Source organism: Sciurus carolinensis, chromosome 2 (genome assembly GCF_902686445.1).
Source record: "Sciurus carolinensis chromosome 2, mSciCar1.2, whole genome shotgun sequence".
Lineage (NCBI taxonomy): Eukaryota > Metazoa > Chordata > Mammalia > Rodentia > Sciuridae > Sciurus > Sciurus carolinensis.
The window spans coordinates 90681998-90705804 of record NC_062214.1 but is presented as its reverse complement, the minus strand read 5'-3'; the positions used below and the strand labels follow the sequence as shown (position 1 = coordinate 90705804).

Sequence of the window (23807 nt, the reverse complement as noted above, 5' to 3'; positions counted from 1 at the left end):
TCCAGGCCTTTGGGGGACTTCTTAATCTTGAAAATTGTGTAAGTCATCTTACCTTCACATTTGTTCCTCCCATACAAATGTGTCCAGGATTCTCCTTGAAAGAAAGCAGGGTTCAATCTTAAGGGTCCCTTTTGGGTTTAAGTTGATACTATATAATAATCAGCAAAAATAAAGCTTTGGAAATATCTTTGAAGAGTTGACATTTACAGTGGAATTTACAATTCAACGAAAAAATTCTAAGGTGAGACATTATAAGAATCATCTGTTTTATTTATTTTACAGTAATGACTTAAATCAAATATATTTGGGCACAGTAGAGATTTGACATGAAAAGTAGTTGTATAAGAATGAGCATCAGAAAAATAGTAACTCATTTTACACCATAAGAACTAGAAAATATTTTTCTGTCTGATCACTTAAATGTTACAAATCCTGAGAATGTTATTCACTGAACAAATTAGGTCCTACCTTGTAATTATAACTTGCTTGGAAATAATCCTTTAAAAAATGCTTTGAGGTACAAATCATTTATGTATTAAACATGAGTCTTTTACATTTTACAAAGAGTTTAAACAAATCTATCAAATAATTACAGTTCAGAGACTCTTACAATAGCTATTAGTCAGGTTCAAGGACACACTGTTCCACAATTTCCCGTAAGTTGGGGTTCTCCATTGCAGCTGCCACTCTCTCTTTGTCATTTATTTGCTTGTTGACTGCAAAACACACAGACAAAAGTGAGCAGAACTGTGTCAATATAGAGGGCCACACAATATTTTTATTAGTCTGCTGAAACAAAGAATTTAACTCCTTGAGAACTCAGAGCTGTTTCTGACTACTCATAATGCAATTTCCAAGGACTGGAAGGCAGACTTAAAAAGAAAACTATTCCCCATAACCCTACTACAACCATTTTAAATTTCTTTCTTTCCTGTGGTTGTCCATTTCTATACAACTGTATACACTCAGAGTAAATACAATTTTGGAAATGGCTCTTTATTTTCCCCTTAAGCCTATTTTCTAAACTACAGGATACTTAATTATGAAAACTATGCTATAATAAACAACTTTAAGCATAAAGCCTTCTGTATGTTGCCCAATCTAGAATAAAATATAAAGCCCATTAAGATCTTTTAAAAAACTTTAAAATAGCCTTTTCTTTCATGTTTTTTTCTTTTACAAAAAATTTAAAATGTGATTGTGAAAGCAATCACAGGGTATAAATATTTTTATGGTTTGCTCCATATTATTGAATTTTTTCCAAGATTATTTGCCAATTTACATTTTTAAGAACAATACAAAAGCTATAATTTTGCTAGCAATAGCTGGTTTTATTAATAAAAACAATACACCTAAGTGTAAATACAAAACAAGAAAAGATGGCTCCATATTATTGCTATAATTTGTATTTCCTTGATTAATAGAACATTTTCCATGTTTATTGATCAGTTCTTGTGTGAATTTTCTGATAATATCTCTTCCTATTAATCTACTGTTTTTTTTAAAATCAGCTTGCATAGATCTTTACATAATAAAGCTATTGACCCATTTTGTTGTCTACAATTTACTAATAGTGCTATTAATAGAAGAGTTCAAAAGGGAGATAATCATATTCTGAAAGAGAATTGATTTTTCTGGGTTTTCTCATGCAGAGAACACACCCACAGTCAGGCATGGTGGCACATACCTGTAACCCCAGCTACTAGGAGGCTAAGGCAGGAGGATCATAAATTCAAGGTCAGCATGGGAAACTTAGCAAGTCCTTGTCTTAAAATTAAAAAAATTTTTTGAAGTGCTGAGGAAGTAGCTCAGTGGTAGAGTGGTTGCCTAGACTTGTGAGACACTAGATTCAATCCCCAGTACTGCCCCCCACCCCCCACAACACACACATTCTTGTATCAACAAATGCAGCTCATTCTGTTTCTTCCTATGAAAATGTAGGCTCCACATGGGCAGGTATATATCTCAAAGGTTAACTGTGCTGACACATAGAAGGCACTCAGTAAATAATTAAAAATGAAAAACCAGAATCATAAGACTTAATACTATTATTCTTATAAAATCCTACAGGTTAAAGAACTTTCAAAAGAATAACCTAAGGCTGGGCATGGTGGTGCACGCTGTAATTACAGTGATTTGGGAGGCTGAGGCAGGAGGATCCCAAGTTGGACACCAGTCTCAGCAAGTTAGCAAGCCCAAGCAAATTAGTAAGACCCTGTCTCAAAATTAAAATATAAGAAGGGTTGGGGATGTAGCCCAATGGTAGGGCACCCCTGAGTTCAATCCCCAGTACAAAAAAAAAAAAAAAAAAAAACCACCAGGAAAGGAGAGAAGGGAAAGAGGAAATACTGGGGAATCATATTGGCCAAATTATATTGTTGTTTTGTGTGCACGTACAAATACATAACAGATTTCGCCATTATGTACAACTATAATGAACCAATAAAAAAAATGAGAAAAAAAAAGGATAACCTGAGTGGCTTAAGGATATTTAAACTCTTTTATTTTTTAAATTTTACTTTATTACTTTATTATTTAATTTTTTGAGATGGGGTCTTGATCAGGACTCCAGAGCTCAAGTGATCCTCCTGAGTAGCTAGGATTACAAGTATGTACCACAGCACATGGCTTATTTAACTATTTATTTTTTGTGGTGGCAAGATCAAATCCAGGTCCTCGAGCATGCCGGGCAAGTGCTCTACCATTAAACTACATCTTCAACCTCTGGGTGGGTACCAGAGATTGAATTCAGGGGCACTCAACCACTGAGCTGCATCCCCAGTCCTATTTTGTATTTTATTTAGAGACAGGGTCTCACTGAGTTACTTAGTGCCTCACCATTGCTGAGGCTGGCTTTGAACTCGAGATCCTCCTGCCTTGGCGTCCCAAGCGGCTGGGATTACAGGCATGCCCACTGTGCCTGGGCCAGTCTATTATTTCTTAAATTAGAGGTAAGAAGCCCTCAGTTTATAGGGTTTGAATAAGCTTAGCCCATGAGGAGAATGATGATCTATAAGTCTGGAACTGTGAAAATAGGACATGACCTTAATAGTTTTCATAGCAGTACCTAAAATGTTTCTTTAACAGACTGTTGTTGTGAAAGTAGCAGGTTTTCCTCTCTGCATCTCTTTTCTTTTCTTTTCTTTTTTTTTTTTGTTTGTTTGTTTGTTTTTTTGGTGCATATTTCCCCAGCCTTGTGCGCCTTTTGGAGTCACTATCTTTTTCTACATACCTATCTTACTATTGCTCTTTCTATATTGCTCTCTCATTCTTCCTCTCCTCTGATATCTTTTCTGCTTTCTCTATTTAGTGATGAAAGCTTAATATAGCCATACATTTTATATATATTTCTCATTATTTGTGCTCTATCATTTGTACAAAATTGTTTTTTTTTTTTTTTTTATTTTAAAAATTTTTTTGTATTTTTGGGTTACTGGGGATGGAACCCAGGGCCTTGTACATGCTAGATAAATACTCCACCACTGAGCTACATTCCTAGTCCTTTTTATTTTGAAACAGGATCTTGCTAAGTTGCCCAGGCTGGCCTCAAACTTGAGATCCTCCTGCCTCACACTCTGGGATTATAGGTGTGTATAATAGTTGGGATTATAGGCATGTATACCTGAACCTGTCTTAGAATTCTGTTTTAATTTAACATACAGATACCATGAGTGAAACTCGACATCATGTACAACCACAAGAATGTGCTCCTAATTAGAATAAGTTATACTCCATATTTGTATAATATGTCAAAATACACTCTATTGTTATATATAACTAAAAAGAACAAATAAAAAAAAAATTAACCCAGAGACCAACTAGAACTCTTACCTTTGGCATTTCCCAAATCCCACCACTGTGATTTTTAAGCAGTTATTGTTTGATTTCTCACTGTAGGCTAGAGGTTCTAAATATAAAAAAGATTCCCAACTCCTATTCTAACACATTAACCCAAAGAGCACCTACCCTGATTCCCTAATGCTTTCATCACAAGATCTCCAATTTGAAGCACACGGCTCTCTAATCTGCCATCAAAGAACAGATTATGCCCTTCAGCTCAAAGGCGAAGGTCCCTAGATATCATTTATAGATGTTCAGTCTCTGGTCCAAGTCATTCAGTATCCATGGACTCTAGTTAAGAGTCTTGGTGTAAAAAATCACTTCTTTCAAATGCCTGGATTTCACTGCCTATGAAGAAGGATCAAAATAACTGACAGTATACTCTTTTTTCACAAGTGACCCAGTAGATATTTGGCTGGTAGAATAACCCAGTATTCAAGATAAAGTACTATCTGTAGGGCTGGATTGTGATTCAGCGGTAGAGCGCTCACCTAGCCTGTGTGAGGCACTGGGTTTGATCCTCAGCACTACATAAAAATAAATTAAATAAAAGGTATTGTGTCCATCTACAACTAAAAAGAAATTTTTTTAAAAAGTACTAACTATAGGTGTTTTTAATATTTGCAGATTCACTTACTATCTTCTTCTGTTGAGTGGGTTCCTTCAGAAATGTAGATTTCCAACTGGGAAGAAAAAATAATAGAAGCAAAACATTAAAGCATTCTAAGATGACAGAATGAGGCAGAATGTTTAGTGGACTCAAGAATCCATACATCTGAAATTTGGGATAAAAGCCTAAATCCTGTTTCAGACATTAAAGACTTAGGCTCAAATCCCTCACATTCTTCTCTAAAACAAGGACTGAAATTAATAATATTTTGTTCAACTGAGCAGATCCTGTAGGGGGCATGAATTTTTTTTAAAAGAATACATATAAAATTTTCTGCAAATGAAATCTTACATGTGTGGTTTTACTCAGGAATATCTTTCCCCTGTACTCTACTTCTTCCCAAATTAGTATCTAAACCTCCTCCTGCCCCATTCCCCAGGTAAAACCACATTAATAATTTCATGTAGTTTCTTAGATATTTTTCTCTATACTCATATAACCTTACACACATTTCACATACACACACACACACACACACACACACACACACACAAGCACGCACAGAGGTTGGAAGTGTTTTCTCATTATTTTAGAACAATGGGACCACAATATACCCAATTTTAGCATCTCCTTTTCTTATCCTCTATTATTTTGCTGCATTTATTCTTAAGTATCATATTGGTTAAGCTATCCCTCCTGGCCTTGCTGCACTCCTACAAATTAGTTAGCCTCTAAGACCTACAGCTTTTGAGACAATCTACAAAATCACTGCAAATCCTGTGGTTAAGAAAGCATGCTCTCTGAGCTGAGGTTGTAGCTCAGTGGTAGAGTACTTGCCTGGCAAATGTGAGGCACTTGGTTCAATCCTCAGCACCACATAAAAATAAATAAATAAGATAAAAGTATTGTGTCTATCTACAACTGAAAATGTATATAAAAAAAGAAAGCATGCTGTCCACAGAACACTGGAACATATGAACTAATTCTTACTTATTCACTACTGAGATAAATGCTTTCCACGAAAAAATCATAATCTATTATAGCTAAAAAGGACCTTAGAGATCATCTCATCTAAACTCTCTTAAAAGACAAAATACCATATATGCGCTCCTTGTACAAAGCAAGGTAGAGAATAACTCCACATTCATTAACTTTGGTTAAAAATTATGTGCAACTACACTGAATTAAGAAACAAGACCCAGTTATACATCATCTTCAAGAAATGCACCTCATAGGCAAAGACATCCACAGCTTAATGTGAAGGATGGAAATGGTATTATATACAAATGAAATCAAAAATCAAACAGGAGTAGCTATTCTCATATCTAACAAAGTAAATTTCAAGCCAAAATTAAAGACAAAGAAGGTCACTATATATTGGCAAAGAGAATAATCCAACAAGAAAATATAATGATAGTAAATATTTATTCCCCAACCATTGGTGCACCTAACTATATAGAATAAACACTATTTGATATAAAGCCTCAGGCCACAGTATAATAATACTGGGTGATTTCAATACACCTTTCTCACCGATTGGTCATCCAGACATAAAATCAACACAGATACTTCAGAGTTAATTCATACTATTAATCAAATGAACTTAATAGACATTTATAGGATATTTCCTTCAACAATAGCTGAATATACTTTCTTTTCAGCTTCTCGTGAACTTCTTCTGAAATTGATTACATTTAGAACATAAAAACATCTGAGCAAATACAAAAAAATTGAAGTAATTCAACTTCTTTTGCATCTTATCATATCATAAGGGGATGAAATTAGAAATCAACAATTAAAAAACTACAGAAGTCATGTAATCACATGGGAGACTGAATAATACACTCTTTTTTAAAAAATTTTAAAATATTTTTCAGATGTTGATAGACATTTATTTTATTCATTTATTTATATGCGGTCCTGAGAATTGAACCCAGTGCCTCACACATGCTAGGCAAGTGCTCTACCACTGAGTCACAACCCCAGCCCTGAATAATACAGTCTTTTTTTTTTTTAGGGTGCTGGGGATCGAACCCAGGGCCTTGACCGACTGAGCTATCTCCCCAGCCCCCAATAATACACTCTTGAATAGTAGGTTATTTGAAGAAATCAGAAGAGAAATTTAAAAATTCTGAGACTCAGTCAAGAATAGGAATACAACACACCAAAATTTCTGGGACACAGTAAAGACAGTCCTAAGAGATAATAGTTTATAGCTATTAGAGCCTATATTAAAAACAAACAAACAAACATCAAGATTCCAATTAAATAACCCACCGATGTATAAGAAGGTCTTAGAAAAACAAGAACAAACCATTCCCCAAACCAGTAGGAGGAAAGAAATAATAAAGATCAGAGATAAAATTAATGAAAGAAAATAAAAGAGCAATAAAAGGGATCAATCAAACAAAGAGTTGGTTCTTTGGGAAGATAAACAAAATTGATAAACCCTTAGCCAAACTAACCGAAAGAAAAAGTAAAATTAATAAAGTTAGAAATGAAAATGGAGATATCATAATCCCACCACTGAAATCCTAAAGAATAGAAGAAGTGTGCTAGCTATTCTTCCAACACAGGATTAATATCTATTTTAAAGAAAACAAAAGCTCAACACCAAAAAAACCCAAATAACCCATTCAATAAATGGGAAAATGAACTAAATAGATATTTCTCAAAAGAAAAAGTACAAATGGTTAACAATCACATGAAAAAAAGTCTATTCAACATCTCTAGTCATCAGGGAAATACAAATCAAAACCCACAGAGATTTTATCTCACTCTAATTAGAATGGCAAATTCTAATTACAAAGAATAATAAATGTTGGCAAGGATGCAGGGAAAAGGGAGCTCTTATACACTGTTGTTAGGAATGTAAATTAGTACAGTCACTATAGAAATCAGTATGGAGTTTCCTCAAAAACTAGGAATGAAAGCACCATATGATCTAGCTATACCACTCCTCAGTAGTCACCCCAAAGAACTAAAGTCATCATCCTCTAGAGATACATGCATACCCATGTTTACAGCAGCACAATTCACAACAGCCAAGTTATGGAACCAGCTTAGATGTCCACCAACAGATGAATGGATAAAGAAAATGTGTACATATTCACAACAGAGTTTTATCTAGCTATAAATAAAAATGATATTATGTCATTTTCAAGAAAATGGATGGAACTGAGGAACATCATGTTAAACAAAAGAAGCTAGACTCAGAATCGTGGAGCTTGTTTTCTCTCATATGTGGAAGCTAGAGAGAAAAAAGGAAAAAAAGGCTCATGAAACTAGTAGAGGAAGGAGATCCAGGGGAAGGAAGGAAAAGAGGAGATATTAAGAATAAAGTTGATGTCAGTATGCTATGCTCATATATGAATACGACACAGTAAAACCAATTATTTTGTATAATTATTAGGTACCAATAAAAAATTTATACATGACTCATTATTCCCAAAAATAACAAATAAAGGGGAAGACTCAAGCATTTACCCTGCTATTTCCACATGAAATACCTATCAAGGTAAACTAACAGTTGATGAAAGGAACTATCACCAATAATGGGGCAAATGTGAAATTATAGGTCTCTTTGGTGGGGTGGCACAAGTCTGTAAACTGAGTAGCTCAGGAGGCTGAGGCAGGAGGATCGAGAGTTCAAAGCCAGCCTCAGCAATTTAGCAAGGCTCTAAGTAACTCAGCGAGACCCTGTCTCTAAATAAAATATAAAAAAGGGCTGGGGATATGACTCAGTAGTTGAGCAGTCCTGGGTTCAATCCTCAGTACCAAAAAAAAAAAAAAGGACTGGGGATGTGGCTCAGTGGTTAAGTGCCCCTGGGTTCAATCCCTGGTACCAGAAAAAGAAAAAAAAGAAGAAGGAAAAAAATTATAGACCTCCTGATGTAATTCAATAAGAAAACGTTTATTCAGTATTCTTACCAAGTCATCATCATCATCATCAAATCAGGGAATATCAAAAAACCCAATTTGGAGACCCTTCACCAAATAGAAGAAAAAGTAGGCCCAAATCTTCATCATGTTGGTTTAGGACCAGACTTCCTTAACAAGACCCCCAGAGCACAAGAAATAAAAGCAAGAATCAATAAATGGGCTGGATTCAAACTAAAAAGCTTTTTCTCGGCAAAGGAAACAATTAATAATGTGAAAAGAGAGCCTACAGAGTGGAAGAAAATTTTTCCACACACACTTCAGACAGAGCACTAATCTCCAAAGTTTATAAAGAACTTAACAAACTTTACATCCAAAATACAAAGAACCCAATCAATAAATGGACTAAGGAAATGGGCAGACACTTCACAGAAGAAGATATACAGGTGATCAACAAATATATGAAAAAGTGCTCATCATCTCTAGTAATAAGAGAAATGCAAATTAAAACCACCCTAAGATTTCATCTAACTCCAATTAGAATGGCTATTATCAAGAACACAAGCAATAATAAGTATTGGCGTGGATGTGGGGAAAAAGGCACACTCATACATTGCTGGTGGAGTTGCAAATTGGTGCAGCCACTCTGGAAAGCAGTATGGAGATTCCCCAGAAAACTTGGAATGGACCCACCATTTGACCCAGCTATCCTACTCCTTGACCTATACCCAAAGTATTTAAAATCAGCATACTACAGTGATGCAGCCACATCAATGTTCATAGTTGCTCCATTCAAAATAGCTAGATTGTGGAACCAAAGGAGATGCCCTTTAATTGATGAATGGATAAAGAACTTGTGGTATATATACAAATTGGAATATTAGTCAGCCATAAAGAAGAAGAAAAATATGGCATTTGCAGGGTAAATGAATGGAGTTGGAGAATATCAGGCTAAGTGAAATAAGCCAATCCCAAAAAAGCAAAGGTCGAATGTTTTCTCTGATAAGTGGATAATGATACATAACATGGGGGTGAGTAAGGGGAGTAAGAAAAGAATGGAGGAACTTTGGATGGTGTAGAAGAAAATGGGGTGGGAGGGGGTGGGGGAAGGAAAGATAGTAGACTAAGATAGATACCATTATCCTATGTACATATATGATTACATGAATGGTGTGAATCTACATTGTGTACAACCATAGAAATGAAAAGTTGTACCCCATTTGTGTGCAATGAATCAAAATGTAAAAATAAAAATTAAAAAAAAAAAGAAAGGGCTAGGGATGTGGTTCAGTCATTAAACACCCTTGGGTTCAATCCCTGATAACAAAACATAAATAAATAAACAAGAGAATTAAAAAAAAATTTGGGACACAATCTACAAAATTTCTGACCCACATTCTTTAAACATATCAATATAATAAAAGATAAAGGATAAAGGAACTACTCCAGATTAAAGGAGCCTAAATCTATTGACTACTATACTAATGCAATGTGTGATGGAGAAGAGGCAGAGACAGGAGGAGGATCATCACAGAGGGTATTATTGACAAGGGAAATTTGAATGCGTTGTAGATTAGATGATAGTATTGTACCAACGTTAAATTCATTAAATTTCCTGGTTTTCAAAATTGTATTGCAGTAATGTCCTTTTGTTTTTTTAAGGAAATACACCCTAGAATATATAAGAGTAAGATGATGGTAGAATGCCTGCACTCAAACAGTTCAAAAAATGTGGTTATATGAGTATTTATATGTATGTGTGTGTTTATATGTGGATATACATGTGTTGGGAGGGAGAAAATGATAAAGCAAATGGAGCAAACATTAACAATTAGTGAACTTGGGTGAAGAACATATGGGAGTTTTTATACTATGCCCCACCTTTTCTATAAATTTTAAATCATTCCAAAATTGAAAATTAGACATTTTAATTAAAACAGTTAAAATGCAAAACAAAGTTTACAGTATATCAGATACCACTAGAACTGGCATTCTTTAATTTACTCAATTTAGCACACATTTATTGAGCTCCTACTACGTATAAGATCACAGTGGAAAACAAAGAGATAGATCATACAAAAACTCTAGATTTCAAGAAGTTGACAGGTGTAGTGGGACACACCTATAATCCAGCCACAGTAGAGGCTGAGATGGGAGGTTCACGAGTTTGAGTCCAGCTTTGGGCAACAGAGTGAGACTCTAAGATACCAACGAAGAAACAAATTCACCTTAAAAAAATAAAAGACTGACAACCCAGGAGATGAAACATGAACTTGGTTAGAAAACATATCAGAAAATGACACTTTCTACATTAGAAGACAAAGAAGTAAGTTCAAAGAGCAAAATAACTTTTGTCATAAATATCAAGACTGACATCATAGAAGAAAGGATTTCACTGGGCCTTAAAAGATGGGTAGAAAAAAACTGGGCAGGATTTGGACATATGAGTTTGGAGAGTTGGCAACTCTATAAAATTGGGGTACTCCAAGCAAAGGTGAGTTAGAAGCTATGTATAGAAGGCATACTGCTTGGGAATTATGGAGATTGAAAGAGATAAGACCTTTTATGAACTATAACCAATTATCATGAATTAACTGTGAATCTGCATTCCTGCTCAACAGTTGGTCAAAAACATCTTCCTTAGATACTGTACCAAAAGTATACATATATAAAAGAAAAGATAAAGAAGATAAATTGAACTTCATCAAAACTAAAAACTTTTGTACAAAAGATATCATCAAGAAAACACAACCCACAAAATGGGGAAAATATTTGCCAAATACCTAATAAGGAATTTGTATTTAAAAAGAATACTTAGGGGTTGTGGGTATAGTTTAGTATGCTTAGTATGTGTGAGGCTCTGGATTCAATCCCCAGCACAAACAAAAAATAAAACAACAATGCTTATAATTTGACAATAAAAAGAAAACTCAATTTAAAAATGAACCAAAGATCTGAACAGTAGCTCTCCCCCAAAAATATACAAATATCAAAAAAAAAAAACACATAAAAAGATGTTCAACATTACTACTCATCAGGTAACTGCAAATCAAAACCACAATATTACTTCATACCCACTAGGATGGCTATAATCAAAAAGACATGACAATAACAAATGTTGGTGAGGATGCGGAGAAATTGGAACACTCATATTTTGCTGGTAAAAATGTAAAATGGTATGGTCAGAGTTACTCCTAGGTGGAAGAGATGAAAACATGCCCATACAAAAACTTGTACACAAATGTGCATTGTTCATAACAGACAAAATGTAGAAACAACCAAATGCCCAACAAATTATGAAGAGGTAAATAAGATGTGGTTTATTCATACAATGGAATATCATAAGGCAAGGAAACACTGATACACGCTAAAATGTGAATGAACCTTGAAATCATGCCAAGTCAAAGAAGTCAGACATAAAGGCTTCGTTGTATAATTTCATTTAAATGAAATATCTAGCATAGACAAATCTAGAGACAGATATTACCCACAGATGGAGAAGGGTTCAAGATAAAAGGGGAATGACCGCTAATGGGGGCATAGTTTCTTTTGGGGGTGATGAAAACATACTAAAATCAATTAGAGTGATGGTTGCACAATTCTATGAATATACTAAAACCCTATGGACTGTATACTTTAAATACATGAATTATGTGATATGTATGAATTATATCTCAAACAGAGCAGGTATGAAAGACAGTAACATGGGCTGGCAATGAGGCTCAGTGGTGGAGTACTTGTCTAGCATTCATGAGGCCCTGGGTTCAAGACAAGGATAAAGCATTTCCTTACCTTGTGCTTAAATGGCAAACACCGCTGAAGTTTTACTCTCAAGCACAGCCCTGTGGAAGAGAAAAAAAAAATCCTCCAATCATCTCTTGATCTTTTCTGGATTCTTAAAAGTTATATAGCTGTGTTATAACACATGTACAATGCTAGGAAATTTAATATGCAATTTTATGTATTCCTCATGATAATCCAGTAAACAGGCATCACTAACACCATTCTATAAATTATGAAACCAGTCTCAATGCAAGTTGCCAAAGTCACTAGTAAAGCTGAAAAGTTGGGAGGGGAACCTAGGACCACTACAAAATCCATGACTTTTCTACTGTATCAATTAGTCTTCCAGCAAAGGTCAATTAATCCACTAAACTTTATTAAATATTCACAACAGGCCAGGCAATGCAAAAATGTTAAACCAAATAAGAGGGGTTGGGGATGTGACTCAGTGGTAAAGTCCTTACCCAGCACACTGGAAGCCCTGGGTTCAATCCCCAGCACATATTTTTAAAAATGATTTAATAAAAATTATAAAACCAAGAGTCATTTAAAAAGGGCCACATGAAACTTCTTGAAGTGGGAATTCTTTATGCTTGCAAAGTACAAATAATTATTATCCTAAAACAAGCTCCACCGAAGTTCAGTTTGTCACCATAGCTAAGCCACAGTTCAGTAATTTATTTTTTCAGTTGAGATTTGTGCCAGAAATTAAAACTGGAACCAAATGTGGTGGCATATGTCTATAATCCCAATTACTTGGGAGGCTGAAGCAAGAGGATTGCAAATTCAAGGACAGCCTGGGAAACTTAGTAAGACACTGTCTCAAGGTAAAATTTAAAAAATAAAAGGGCTGGTGATGTAGCTCAGTGGTAGAGCACTCTTGGGTTTAATCCCAGTACTACAAAAATAAATAAATAAATAAATAAATAAATAAATAAATAAATAAATAAATAAATAAATAAGAGAGACAGAAAGAAAGAAAAGTAATTAAAACTGAACTTGGAACATACCCTCAAGTGCCAATGTTCAAATTCTCCCCCATCTCCAAATTAAAGAATGAATATTTATTTATTTATTATTGGTACATTATAATTATACATAATAGTGGGATTCATTATGCCATATTCATATATGCATATAACATAATCAATCTTAAATCAAATTTTACTAAATCCATACTCTTACACAACAGAAGATAAATCAGATTTTGCAGCCTTGTATTTGGAGCAATTTATTTCTTGCCCCAACTAATGCATAAGGGCTTTTATGCTATAAAAAATAATTTTTTAGCATTTTGACTTATTAAAAATATACATTAACAATAAAACCCCAAACTACCCTAACACAGCAAAGTACAATTGTCCAACTACCTATCTTTTGGGGGCTATGAAATTAATTTATATTTATTTTCTAAGTACCATTAAGTTTCCAAAACAATCTTTTGAAAAATTCCAGAAGAGAGAAAAAGATTAGATGAGATATAATGAGACTGTGCCCAGCTTAGAGCCTCAAACACAGTAATTCTAGGTGCAGAGGGTGTATCTTAGTGGTAGAGTGCTTACCTAGCATGATAAGGTCTTACAGTTGGTCCCTGGCACCAAACAAACAGTAGTTCTCTACTAAGTATTAGAGGACTCTAAAGAAAAGATATCATTTCCTTAATAGAGTCCCTTTAGATGTCTGCCTTAAAGCAGGAGAGCTCTACTCTCTTGGCTCCCACAATGTTTCCTTAATTTTTATGAGCATATACATGTGATCTCATCACTATAGGTTAAGTGCTTCACCCATAAAATGAATTAATAACTGTTTTACAAGTCAGAAAACACTTTTTGTTTTATTTTGTTTTGTTTGGAGGTACTAGGGATTGAAACCAGAGCCTTGTACATGCTAGGCAAGTGCTCTACTGAGCTTCCTCCCCAGCACCCACAAAGCACTTTTTGAGCATCATTATCCTCATGAAAGGCAATATAGCATAACTGAGAAAGATACTTTGGGTTGAAAAGTGGCTCTACTACACATTAGTTGTGATGCTGGGCAAGCTACCCAATCACTCTGAGCTTGTTTCTTCATCTGTAAAACAGGTATTATATTAGTATCCCAAGGTATAGAGCTGCTATGAGGAATAAATTGTTAAGCAATGAGCTTAAAATAGTACACAGCACATAAAATGTACAATAAACATTAGCTGTTACTGTTCTTTCATTTTCATTTTATAGCAATTTGTTCAACATCTCATGGCTAACAAGTAGCAGAGGTAGAAGTTGTGAACCCATAGCTTTTCACTCCAAATCCTATGCCCTTCCCATAGGACCAGAGCTGCCTATAGCTATTCCTTCTGGTTTTCAACACAAATGATCATCAACTGGTTTTCCTGCCTACTCACTTGACCCCTTTGAGTTTTCCTATCTTTGGAATCATTCACCAGGATAACTTTGAGTAGGTGACAATCTAAGCTAGAACTCTTACTCTGGTACTTTTTCTACTGGGACTATCTGCTCATAAGAAATGTCCCTCAACATAGAAATAAGGCTTTCTTCATTGAGTTTTTCCACCTGTGTTGACTGAACATGATTACCTACTATATTGACCCCTAAAAAGCCAAGAATCTTAACTGAAATACATATCAAAAGGGCCAAGAAAAGTGACAAAAAACTTTGCTCAGTATATATAAACATCTGCAATATCAACCATTAAATAAACTTAGTATCCTCACGCAGGCATTATTTTTATCTCATTCACTCACTATTTGTTCCATAAATAGTTTTTCTATAACTGAAATTATGTTGCAGATTGAACTTATTCAAATCTCATATGCTTTTCTTTTATTTATTTATTTACTTACTTATTTATTATTGGTACTTAGGAGTAAATCCAAGGGCACTCTACTACTGTGCTACATCCCCAGTCCTTAATTAATTAATTAATTTAATTTTGAGAAGGTCTCACTAAGTTGCCCAGTTGACCCTGAATTTATAATACTCGTGCATCAGCTTCCTGAGTAGCTGGGATTATAGGGGTGGGCCACCATGCCCACCCTACATTTCTCACACAGATACTTTGTTTCCATGGTCATATTTATTTATTTATTTATTTTTTATTGTAAACAAATGGGATACATGTTGTTTCTCTGCCCATATTTATTTTTAATAGCAATATGAAAGCATATTACATTAGTGCCATTTCCCTATTAATAGATTCTATAGTTTCTTCCAGATTTCACTATTTTAAATTTATTATAAACATTTTATACATAATAGTATTTTTTCTATGGAATTATTTCATTAATTCCTGGGTTGTATAAGTTTTTTGATAAGGATTTGCCATAAATATCAAAAGGCCTAAACATATTTAGATCACCTGACCCAATATTTCCACTTACAGGAATTTATCCTGAGATAATAAGATTTATAAAAATATTTATATATACAGTTGTTCATCACAGTATTATTTATAATTGTGAAAGGCTGGAGGCAATCCAAGCAGTTGCAATAATTATATTGATATGGTTATTATGTAACATATAACTATGTAATTAAAGACTAATACAACAAAAACATTTTTTGAGGGGAGGGTGTGGCTTAGCGGTAGAGCACTTGCCTAGCATGCATAAGGCAACAAAAATTTTAAAAAATCATATATTTTATGCTTTCTATTTCTTAACCCATACAACTCTGAAAATGTTTACTATCCCTCTTTTCCAGATAAGGAAACAAGCTCAGAAAAGTTAAGTAACTTGCCAAGGCTACAAAATGGGAGAACTGACAGAGCTGGGATTTTAGTTCAAAGTATACATTCTTTTTGACAGCTAATTTTACTTTCTTCTTTATACTTTGTTGTGGAGTTTCAAAATGATTGCAAATAAATATGTCGCTTTATAATTTAAACAAATGTTAATTTTTTAAAAAATGAATTTTCTATAGACTTTTGGATGCTATTTAAAGATGCTCAATGTCAAAATATTTTAAGATACCTCCCTCTTCCTCAAGATGGTGGTAGTATGTCCAATATCTGTTGGTTCAGAAATTCTCTATTGACAAAAAATAACTGTGCATTCAATAATACTTTTCCTAACATTAAAATTTTAATAAATGTAATAACACTTATGAATACACAGAACTTCCAGTCCCTCAAGATATGGCTCATGTGCTGGAAACCACTAACAAAGGGAATCTAGGTCAACTAGTGAGAAGGACATAAAATCACAATGGTGGGAACAGTAACAAAATACTCACCTTTTCAATTTTTATAAACTTGTTTGCTTTTCAACAGATGATCTATTCCCACAGTTCAAAAAATTTTAAACATAATACACAATAAAGTCTCCCTTTCATCCTGTCCCCCATCTGCCCAGTTCCCACCACCACTATTACCCACTTATACCCATCATAGCTATTCATTTTTTATGGATGCTTTATGTATATATACAATCAAATATAAATTATTTTTGTCTTTTTTTTTTTGGTGTGTGTTTATGGTATTGGGTTTTTAATTCAGGGTGTTTACACTGAGCTACATCCCAAGTCCTTTTAATTTTTTATTTTGAGACAGGGTCTGGTTAAGTTGCCCAGACTGGACTTGAACTTGCAATTCTCCTGCAATACCCTCCCAAGGCATTGGATCACAGGCCTGTGCCACCACACCTGGCTATTTTTGCCTTTTTTTGTATAAACGGTAGCAACACTATGCTTATTTTTATTTCTTAACAGTTTGTCATAAGTACTTACTATTAATGAGTTTCCTCATTCTTTTTATAGCTGCATAGTATTCCTTCATTTATATGTATAATTAATTATTTAATCAATCCCCTACTGGGGAACATTTGGTATAAAATAAATTTCCTATTCTGAGATCTCTTTGGTATATTTTCTTTTTTCTTTTTTTTTTTTTGCAGTACTGGGAATTGAACTCAAGGCCTTGTGCTTGTGAGGCACGCACTCTACTAGCTGAGCTATCTCCCCAGCCCACTGGTATATTTTCTTGAAACAAGAATCTAACTAAGGAAATAGAGTTTTCATTGGTTCATGTATTTCCTGATGTTAAAGTCTTTGTATACTCTAGGAAAGAGAATAAAATTTTGAATATAAAAAATTTTTTTTTTAAATTTCCTTTATATTCTTTATAATAAGTACATATTCAAAGATTTTGGAATATTCCTTTATATTACCTTTTTATTCTTTATAACAACTTATATATTCAAAGCACTGCTAATTAATTCAAAATATTGAGACTGCAGCCTCACAAGTGAAAAACTGCTTAAAAAAATACCATCCCAGAGGTAGACACAATGGTACATGCCTGTAGTCCCAGCTACTTGGGAGGCTGAGGCAGGAGGATTGAAAGTTCAAGGCCAGCCTCAGCAATAGCAAGACTGTCTCAAAACAAAAGGGTCTGGGGATATAGCTTGGTGGTAGAGTAATCCCAGGTTAAATCTCCAGTAACTATAAAACTAAAACAACAACAAAAAAACCTCCTAGGGACTCAGAATATAGCTCAGTGGAAGAGTGTTTCTAGAGCATATGAAAGACCAGGGTTCAATCTCCAAAACCACCAAAACAAACCAACCAAAACCAAATCAAACAAAACCCTTCCAACCCTTCCACGTCCATATACATGGAAGCCAACAGAGAAGCTGAATGGCAAAGATGGTGATGGCAGCAGTGCTAGTCTGACAGCACCCATTCCAATCTCCACAACCAGGAGATCTGTCTTATACCCACTCTCTGTTAATTGTGACCATGTATACCTAAGAGAAACATTGTGAGGTAATTAGAGAAAGAGATCTGGAGTCAGGAGACTTGGGTTTAAGCCTCACCTTCACCATTTCTTGTCTATTGGATTCTGAGTAAGTGATCTGAACTGAGTTTCCAATTCCTCATCTATAAAATGAAGATAATAGTATTTTAACTGTCTCAGGTACTAGTTGTGAAGATGATAGAAGATGAATAAATGAAAATATTCTGTAAACAATAAAGCGTGATACATGAAATAAATTGTTATTTTGGGTCAAGGTCACATGAATGATTTAGAATTTACACATACACACATATAACCTTACCAATAAGAGTTGCCAAAGAGCAATGAGGTACTGTTGGCGTGAACCTGATAATAACCAGATAGTCGTCTTCATTTATCTCCTGAACCTCCACGCAACTTTCTGTTACCACTTCCAGTTCTTCTAAAGTATTGGGCTTTTCTGGGTCCCGGATAGTTCGAATCAAATCTAAAGAATTATAAGAGACAAGGTATTACATTAAATCATGAATATTCTAAATAGGGATATTGCCAATTCTAAGTACTGACTTCTTTTTAAGCAAATATTACAGCAATTCCTGGGCTTCTGACAGATTTCCACTATTGGTTTCCTTTTGAGAGCAACTGTTTTCTTGGATCATTAGTAGACCATATCCAGTTTCTTGGACACAACACTATAGAGAGAACATAATAAGAATGGGAAATGTGTCATGGGAACTCAAGAGGAATTATTGGGTTGGAAAAATATTCTTTCAGTCTTTATAGAAGTGCAGTTTGAAATCCAGCCTTTAAAAATAGGTAATATTTTGGCTGGGGATATAGCTCAGTTGGTAGAGTGCTTGCCTTGTAAGCACAAGGCCCTGGGTTCAATCCCCAGCACCGCAAAAAATAAATAAATAAATAAATAAAAATAGGTAATATTTCAAGTTTCATTTGCCTAGAATCCAGCATAAGTGAAGAGTAGAATATAAGGGTTGGGCCAGACCATCAAGGGTCTTTTACAGCTGGCTACAGTCATCAGGGAGTCCTTAAGAGATTGGGAACAAGGAAGTGACATGAATAGCACTCTGCTGTCAGTTGGTGATTCATTCACCAACTACCAGACTCAGAAATAAAGAATAGAGCTAGTAATAATAGCTAAAAAAAAAGCTGGCCCTAAAATCAGTACATGATGGTAACAGTAAGGAACAGATGAAGAAGTAATTTCAGAGGCAGAATCAACAGCATTTGACACTCCTTTGGATGCAGAAGACAAGGAAAGATACTAAAATTTTAGGTCCAAGTGCTGAGGGGAACACTAATAGGATAAAAATAAGAGAGAAATTTGGGTGGGGCCTGGGACAATTCCTACATGGTGATTTCTAGGTGTATAAGGGGCAAGTCAATGGAATTTTTCAGCAAATGTTTAACTGTACCATAGTGTTTAAGAGGGCACCAAGGCTAGACTGGTTGTTGAACCCATGGAATTCACAGAGACTGAGTAGAATTTTACCTTTGAAACAAAACTAATGTCTGAGGGATTCTGATTTAATTGGTTAGGGTACAGCCTGAGAGTTGAGAATTTAAAAAATTTCTCAGGTTATCATATGTGCAGCTCAATTTGAGAATTATTTGTATAAGGAGAAAGAAATGTAGGGATAGATCCTTGGGAAACATTTAAGGATTAGAATGAGAAAGAAAAGTTAGAAGAATCAGAGAAAGGAAGGGAAAGGTGGTTAACAACATCAAACACTGAAGTAAATCAGGCTGACAAGAGCTAACACAGGCCTTTGATTTGTCACCCAGGAAGTCACCTATAAGAAAGCAGTTTCAGCTAAGTATGGTGGCACATGCCTGTAATCCCAGCAACTCAGGAGGCTGAGGTAGGAGGATCAGAAGTTCAAAGCCAACCTCAGCAACTTAGTGAGTCCGTTTCAAAAAGAAAAAATATGAAGGGCTGAGGATGTAGTTCAATGGTAAAGTGTCCCTGGGTTCATCCTCAGTACCATTTAAAAAAAAAAAAAAAAAAAAAAAGCAGTTTCAGCAGAAAAGCAAGAGCCAAAGTCAGCCTTCAAAAGGAGAAGTAGTAAGAACTGAAAATGTATTCCTTTTTTCTTTTTTTAATTTTTTGTTTTTGGTTGTAGATGGACACAATACCTTTTTATGTGGTGCTGAGGATTGAACACAGTGCCTCATGCACTCAAGGCAAGTGCTCTACCACTGAGTTACAACCCCAGCCCCTGAAAATGTATTCTTAAGGTATCTTGGTAGGGGAAAAAAGGGGCAGAGGAAGAACAATGACAAGGGTAGAAGAAACCCAAGTAAGTTAGATAACCCAAAGGGAAGGATCAAACAGAGGAAGAAAATACAAAAGGGGAGGGGGATAGATGGAAACTGGTAAAGTTAAGCAGAAGGCAATGGTATTAAGAATGCGGGAGCCTGGCTGGCATGGTGGCACATGCCTGTAATCCCAGTGGCTCACGGGAGGCTGAGACAAGAGGATTGCAAGTTCAAAGTCAGCCTCAGCAAAAGCAAGGTGCTAAGCAACTCAGTGGGCTTTCTCTCTAAACATACTGCAAAACAAAGCTGGGGATGTGACTCAGAGGGTGAGTGCCTGAGTTCAATCCCTGGTACACACACACACACAAAGAATGTGGGAGCCTGGGTTGGCCATGGAGAGGACAAGATTCCTTCTTACTGAGGCTAAGTGTAGAAAAGGATGAAGAGAATGATAAAGAGAAACAGTGATACAGAAAGGAAAAAAGTAGAATTTTAGGTAGGATAGGCTTGATGTTCTCAAGCCTCACATTTTTTTTCTATTATTTATAGCTCTCCTATAATCAGAAATGCAACTGGGAAAAATCAATTAAACTCTACCTTCTCCCCAGCTATCTCCTGGGCTTACTGAAGATCGAACCCAGGGCCTCAGGCATGCTAGATGAGCATGCTACCACTAAGTTACAACCCCAGTCCTTTTAATTTTTTAATAAATTCTGATCATATATTTTTTATTTTAGATATTGATAGACCTTTATTTTATTCAATATTTATATGTGGTGCTGGGAATTGAACCCAGTGCTTCACACATGCTAGGCAAGCGCTCTACTACTGAGCCACAACCCCAGCCCCCTGGGTTTATTTCTTAATTAGAAACAATTTTAAAATATAGGCAGGAAAGATGCTATAGCTTCTCTTACAGGAGTTGGGTTATCATGGGATTTATAGGGTTTTTTGAAAAAGAGGTTTTTTTACCTTTCTTCCTGTGAGGTTCACTTATCCAAGTTGTACTATTTGGTGTGTGTGTGTGGAGAGGTGTACTGGGGATTGAACCCAGGGGTCCTCTAACCCTGAGTTACATCCCCATTTTTTGTTTTTGTTTTTTTAAAATGTTGAGACAGTCTCACTAAGTTGCTGAGGCTGGCCTCAGTTATGAGATTCTGCCTCAGCCTCCTGAGTAGCTGGGATTAAGATGTGTACCACTGTGCCTGGTTTATACTGTATATGCAACTAAACCCTGAAATTAAACCTCACCCCTTATTAAACTTCTCTAGTTTTCTAGTGATTTCAGAGGTTTTTCTTTTTAAAGAAATCAATGCTGCTCTCCTCACATTACTTCTGACAAAAATTTTTCCATGGTTCTGCATTGATTAGTCTTCATTTATATTTACAAGCTTCAGTATCCAATTCCAAACTATCTAAAACAACATTCAGCCACACGTCTACCTGTAACCACAAAATCTACCCTTGAGCTCCATCTATCTCCCATTCCCTAGCTATGTTATCTTCCAATCTCCACACTTGTGCTTCAGTCTCCTGGGCTTAGCATACCCTTTTGACCCTCTACATATTCAGGTCCCAACTATTCTTTTTTTTTTTTTTTTTTTTTAATTTGTTTATTTCTATGTGGTGCTAAGGATTGAACCCAGTGCCTCACACATGCTAGGCAAGCACTCTGCCACTGAGCTATAGCCTTAGTCCTCAGGTCCCAACTATTCTTCAAGGCCCAACTCAAGTAGCTCCTTCTCTTTAAACTCTTTTAGATCCTCAAAGAGACTATTATCTCCCCTTCCCATAAACTTCTATATCTCTTATTGAAGTCTACGACCTTCTAATGATTACTATATTTCTGCATAAATAGGTTTCTTTAAATGTAAGTTTCAGGGTTAGAGTCATCTGTCTTCCAAAGTTGTCTTCCCAGGGCCCTGCAGTTCCTAAATGCTATAGATAGAGGTTTAGCAGAACAGGAATGTGTTCATCTGCTTTGTGGAGATCTGTACACTCATAATTATCATCTGGTTGGGGTTTAGTATTCCTGACTCTAACAAGAGAGAAGTAAACTAGACTAGCTCCAAAGGTCTTTCCCATCCCTGACTTTCTTCTACTGGCCTATGTCCTTGCCCCAATTACATTTGTATTGTAATGGTTAGATATCACTCTTTCTTTTCTTTTTTTTTCTTTTGGGGCGGGGGTTGCTGGGGATTGAACCCAGGGCCTTGTGCATAGGAGACAAGCACTCTACCAACTGAACTATGTCCTAAGCCTTAGATCTCTTTTTATATGAGATCTTTTTGGTTTTCAAAAATACTACAAAAGGAGAAGGAAAGGGGCGGGGGCAGGGGGCAGAGAGAGAGAAAAATGGCAATTGTGAAATGCTGAGAAGTGCAAAAGTGCACTACCTTTGGAATGAGAAATTAATTTTTGCTTAGTTCCTTACTGACAGTGTGACCTCCAAGTAGTTCTTTAACTATTCTAAGCTTTTGTTTCTTTATCTGTACAATGAAGACAGTTCCAAGAGGAGACTACCAAATATATACAGTGGAGAACGTATATATGTGTGTATATAGTATGCATACATAAAACACAGGTTAACTGTGTTAAGGAACTGCAATTTCCAGGCCTCACTATAAGAAGCCTATCTCATTGTCTTCTGTCAGGGACCTATGGGTATCGAATCTGTCACATAAAAGAGTGGCTGTGACCTTGAGCCAGTCCCCAACTCATAGCAGTGCCCTCAGAAGTGGTTACAGTGCGAGTCCAGGAACGCACTCGAGAGGTGCAATCAGGACAGTTCTGCTTCCTAACTGACCACCCTAGACTTCTGCTCTGTCTACACCTCTTGTAACGCCACTAGGGCATGGGGGGCAAAGAAGGGGAATGAAGCCGGCTGACTCCCAGGCGCAGCTTGCCCCAAGTTTAGGAAGAGGCCGGTGCTAGAAGGACTCTCATTTCTGCGTGATTTAGGACCCTGAAGAAAACGCTTCCCGTGCTTCCCACCCACTAGATTCGGCAAAAAAACCAGGTGTCCACTCCCAACCCTCGGGTGAGGCCCTTGTCCCCCTCGCCTCCCCAGCCAATTCCATGTATAACGCCAAATGTTGCACTGGGTAAAATTAATTACCATAAACCTCTAGCGCTTTCTCTTCCATGATCCGGGGCTGCCGGGCAGCTCCCTGCTCAGAGAGGCCTGAGGACCACAGGGCTCTGCTCAGCGTACAGGAAAGCAGCCCCAACACTCGCTCCATTCTCACGCTCCGCCATCCCTGGCGACTGTCCTATCTGAGCCACCGTCTCTCTGCAGTCAGCCTCAGGATTTATCAACTTCCTGGTCTTCAAATGGTCAAGACAAGTGTGAGGGTTTAGGGGAGCAGAGAATAGGCGGGACCCGACAGACTAGCGCGAAGGCCCTACGGAAGGGAAACATAAGGACTACATGCCCCTGCATGCTTTGCTCGGTTTCCGGGGAACAAGAAAAGCTTCCTGGCGCCTCTTGAGGCGTATTGCATGCTGGGACGTATGGGACGTTTCCTTTGGAAGACAGCGAACTGTATTCTGGAATTTGTAGTCTCTGCTGGGGGTGGAATGTAACGGTCAGCTACTGGTCGCTGAGTACCTCACTCAGCACCCGCAATAAACTAATGATGAATCCTGAAGAGGTAGGGGAAAGGATACCTTCTAGTGCATGAGG

At 36.2% G+C, this 23807-nt stretch overlaps 1 protein-coding gene across 1 annotated transcript; it reads right to left on the bottom strand.

Moving 5' to 3' along the window:
- Positions 1-252: 252 nt before the first annotated feature.
- On the bottom strand, positions 253-23553 carry Ciao2a (cytosolic iron-sulfur assembly component 2A). Its single transcript, XM_047540716.1, has 5 exons — positions 23241-23553; positions 18168-18332; positions 12122-12171; positions 4478-4523; positions 253-716 (listed from the first exon to the last, which is right to left on the bottom strand). Exons 1-5 carry the CDS (start codon positions 23362-23364, stop codon positions 619-621), a joined length of 483 nt encoding a protein of 160 aa, XP_047396672.1. The 5' UTR covers positions 23365-23553; the 3' UTR covers positions 253-618.
- Between the last annotated feature and the right edge of the window lie 254 nt (positions 23554-23807).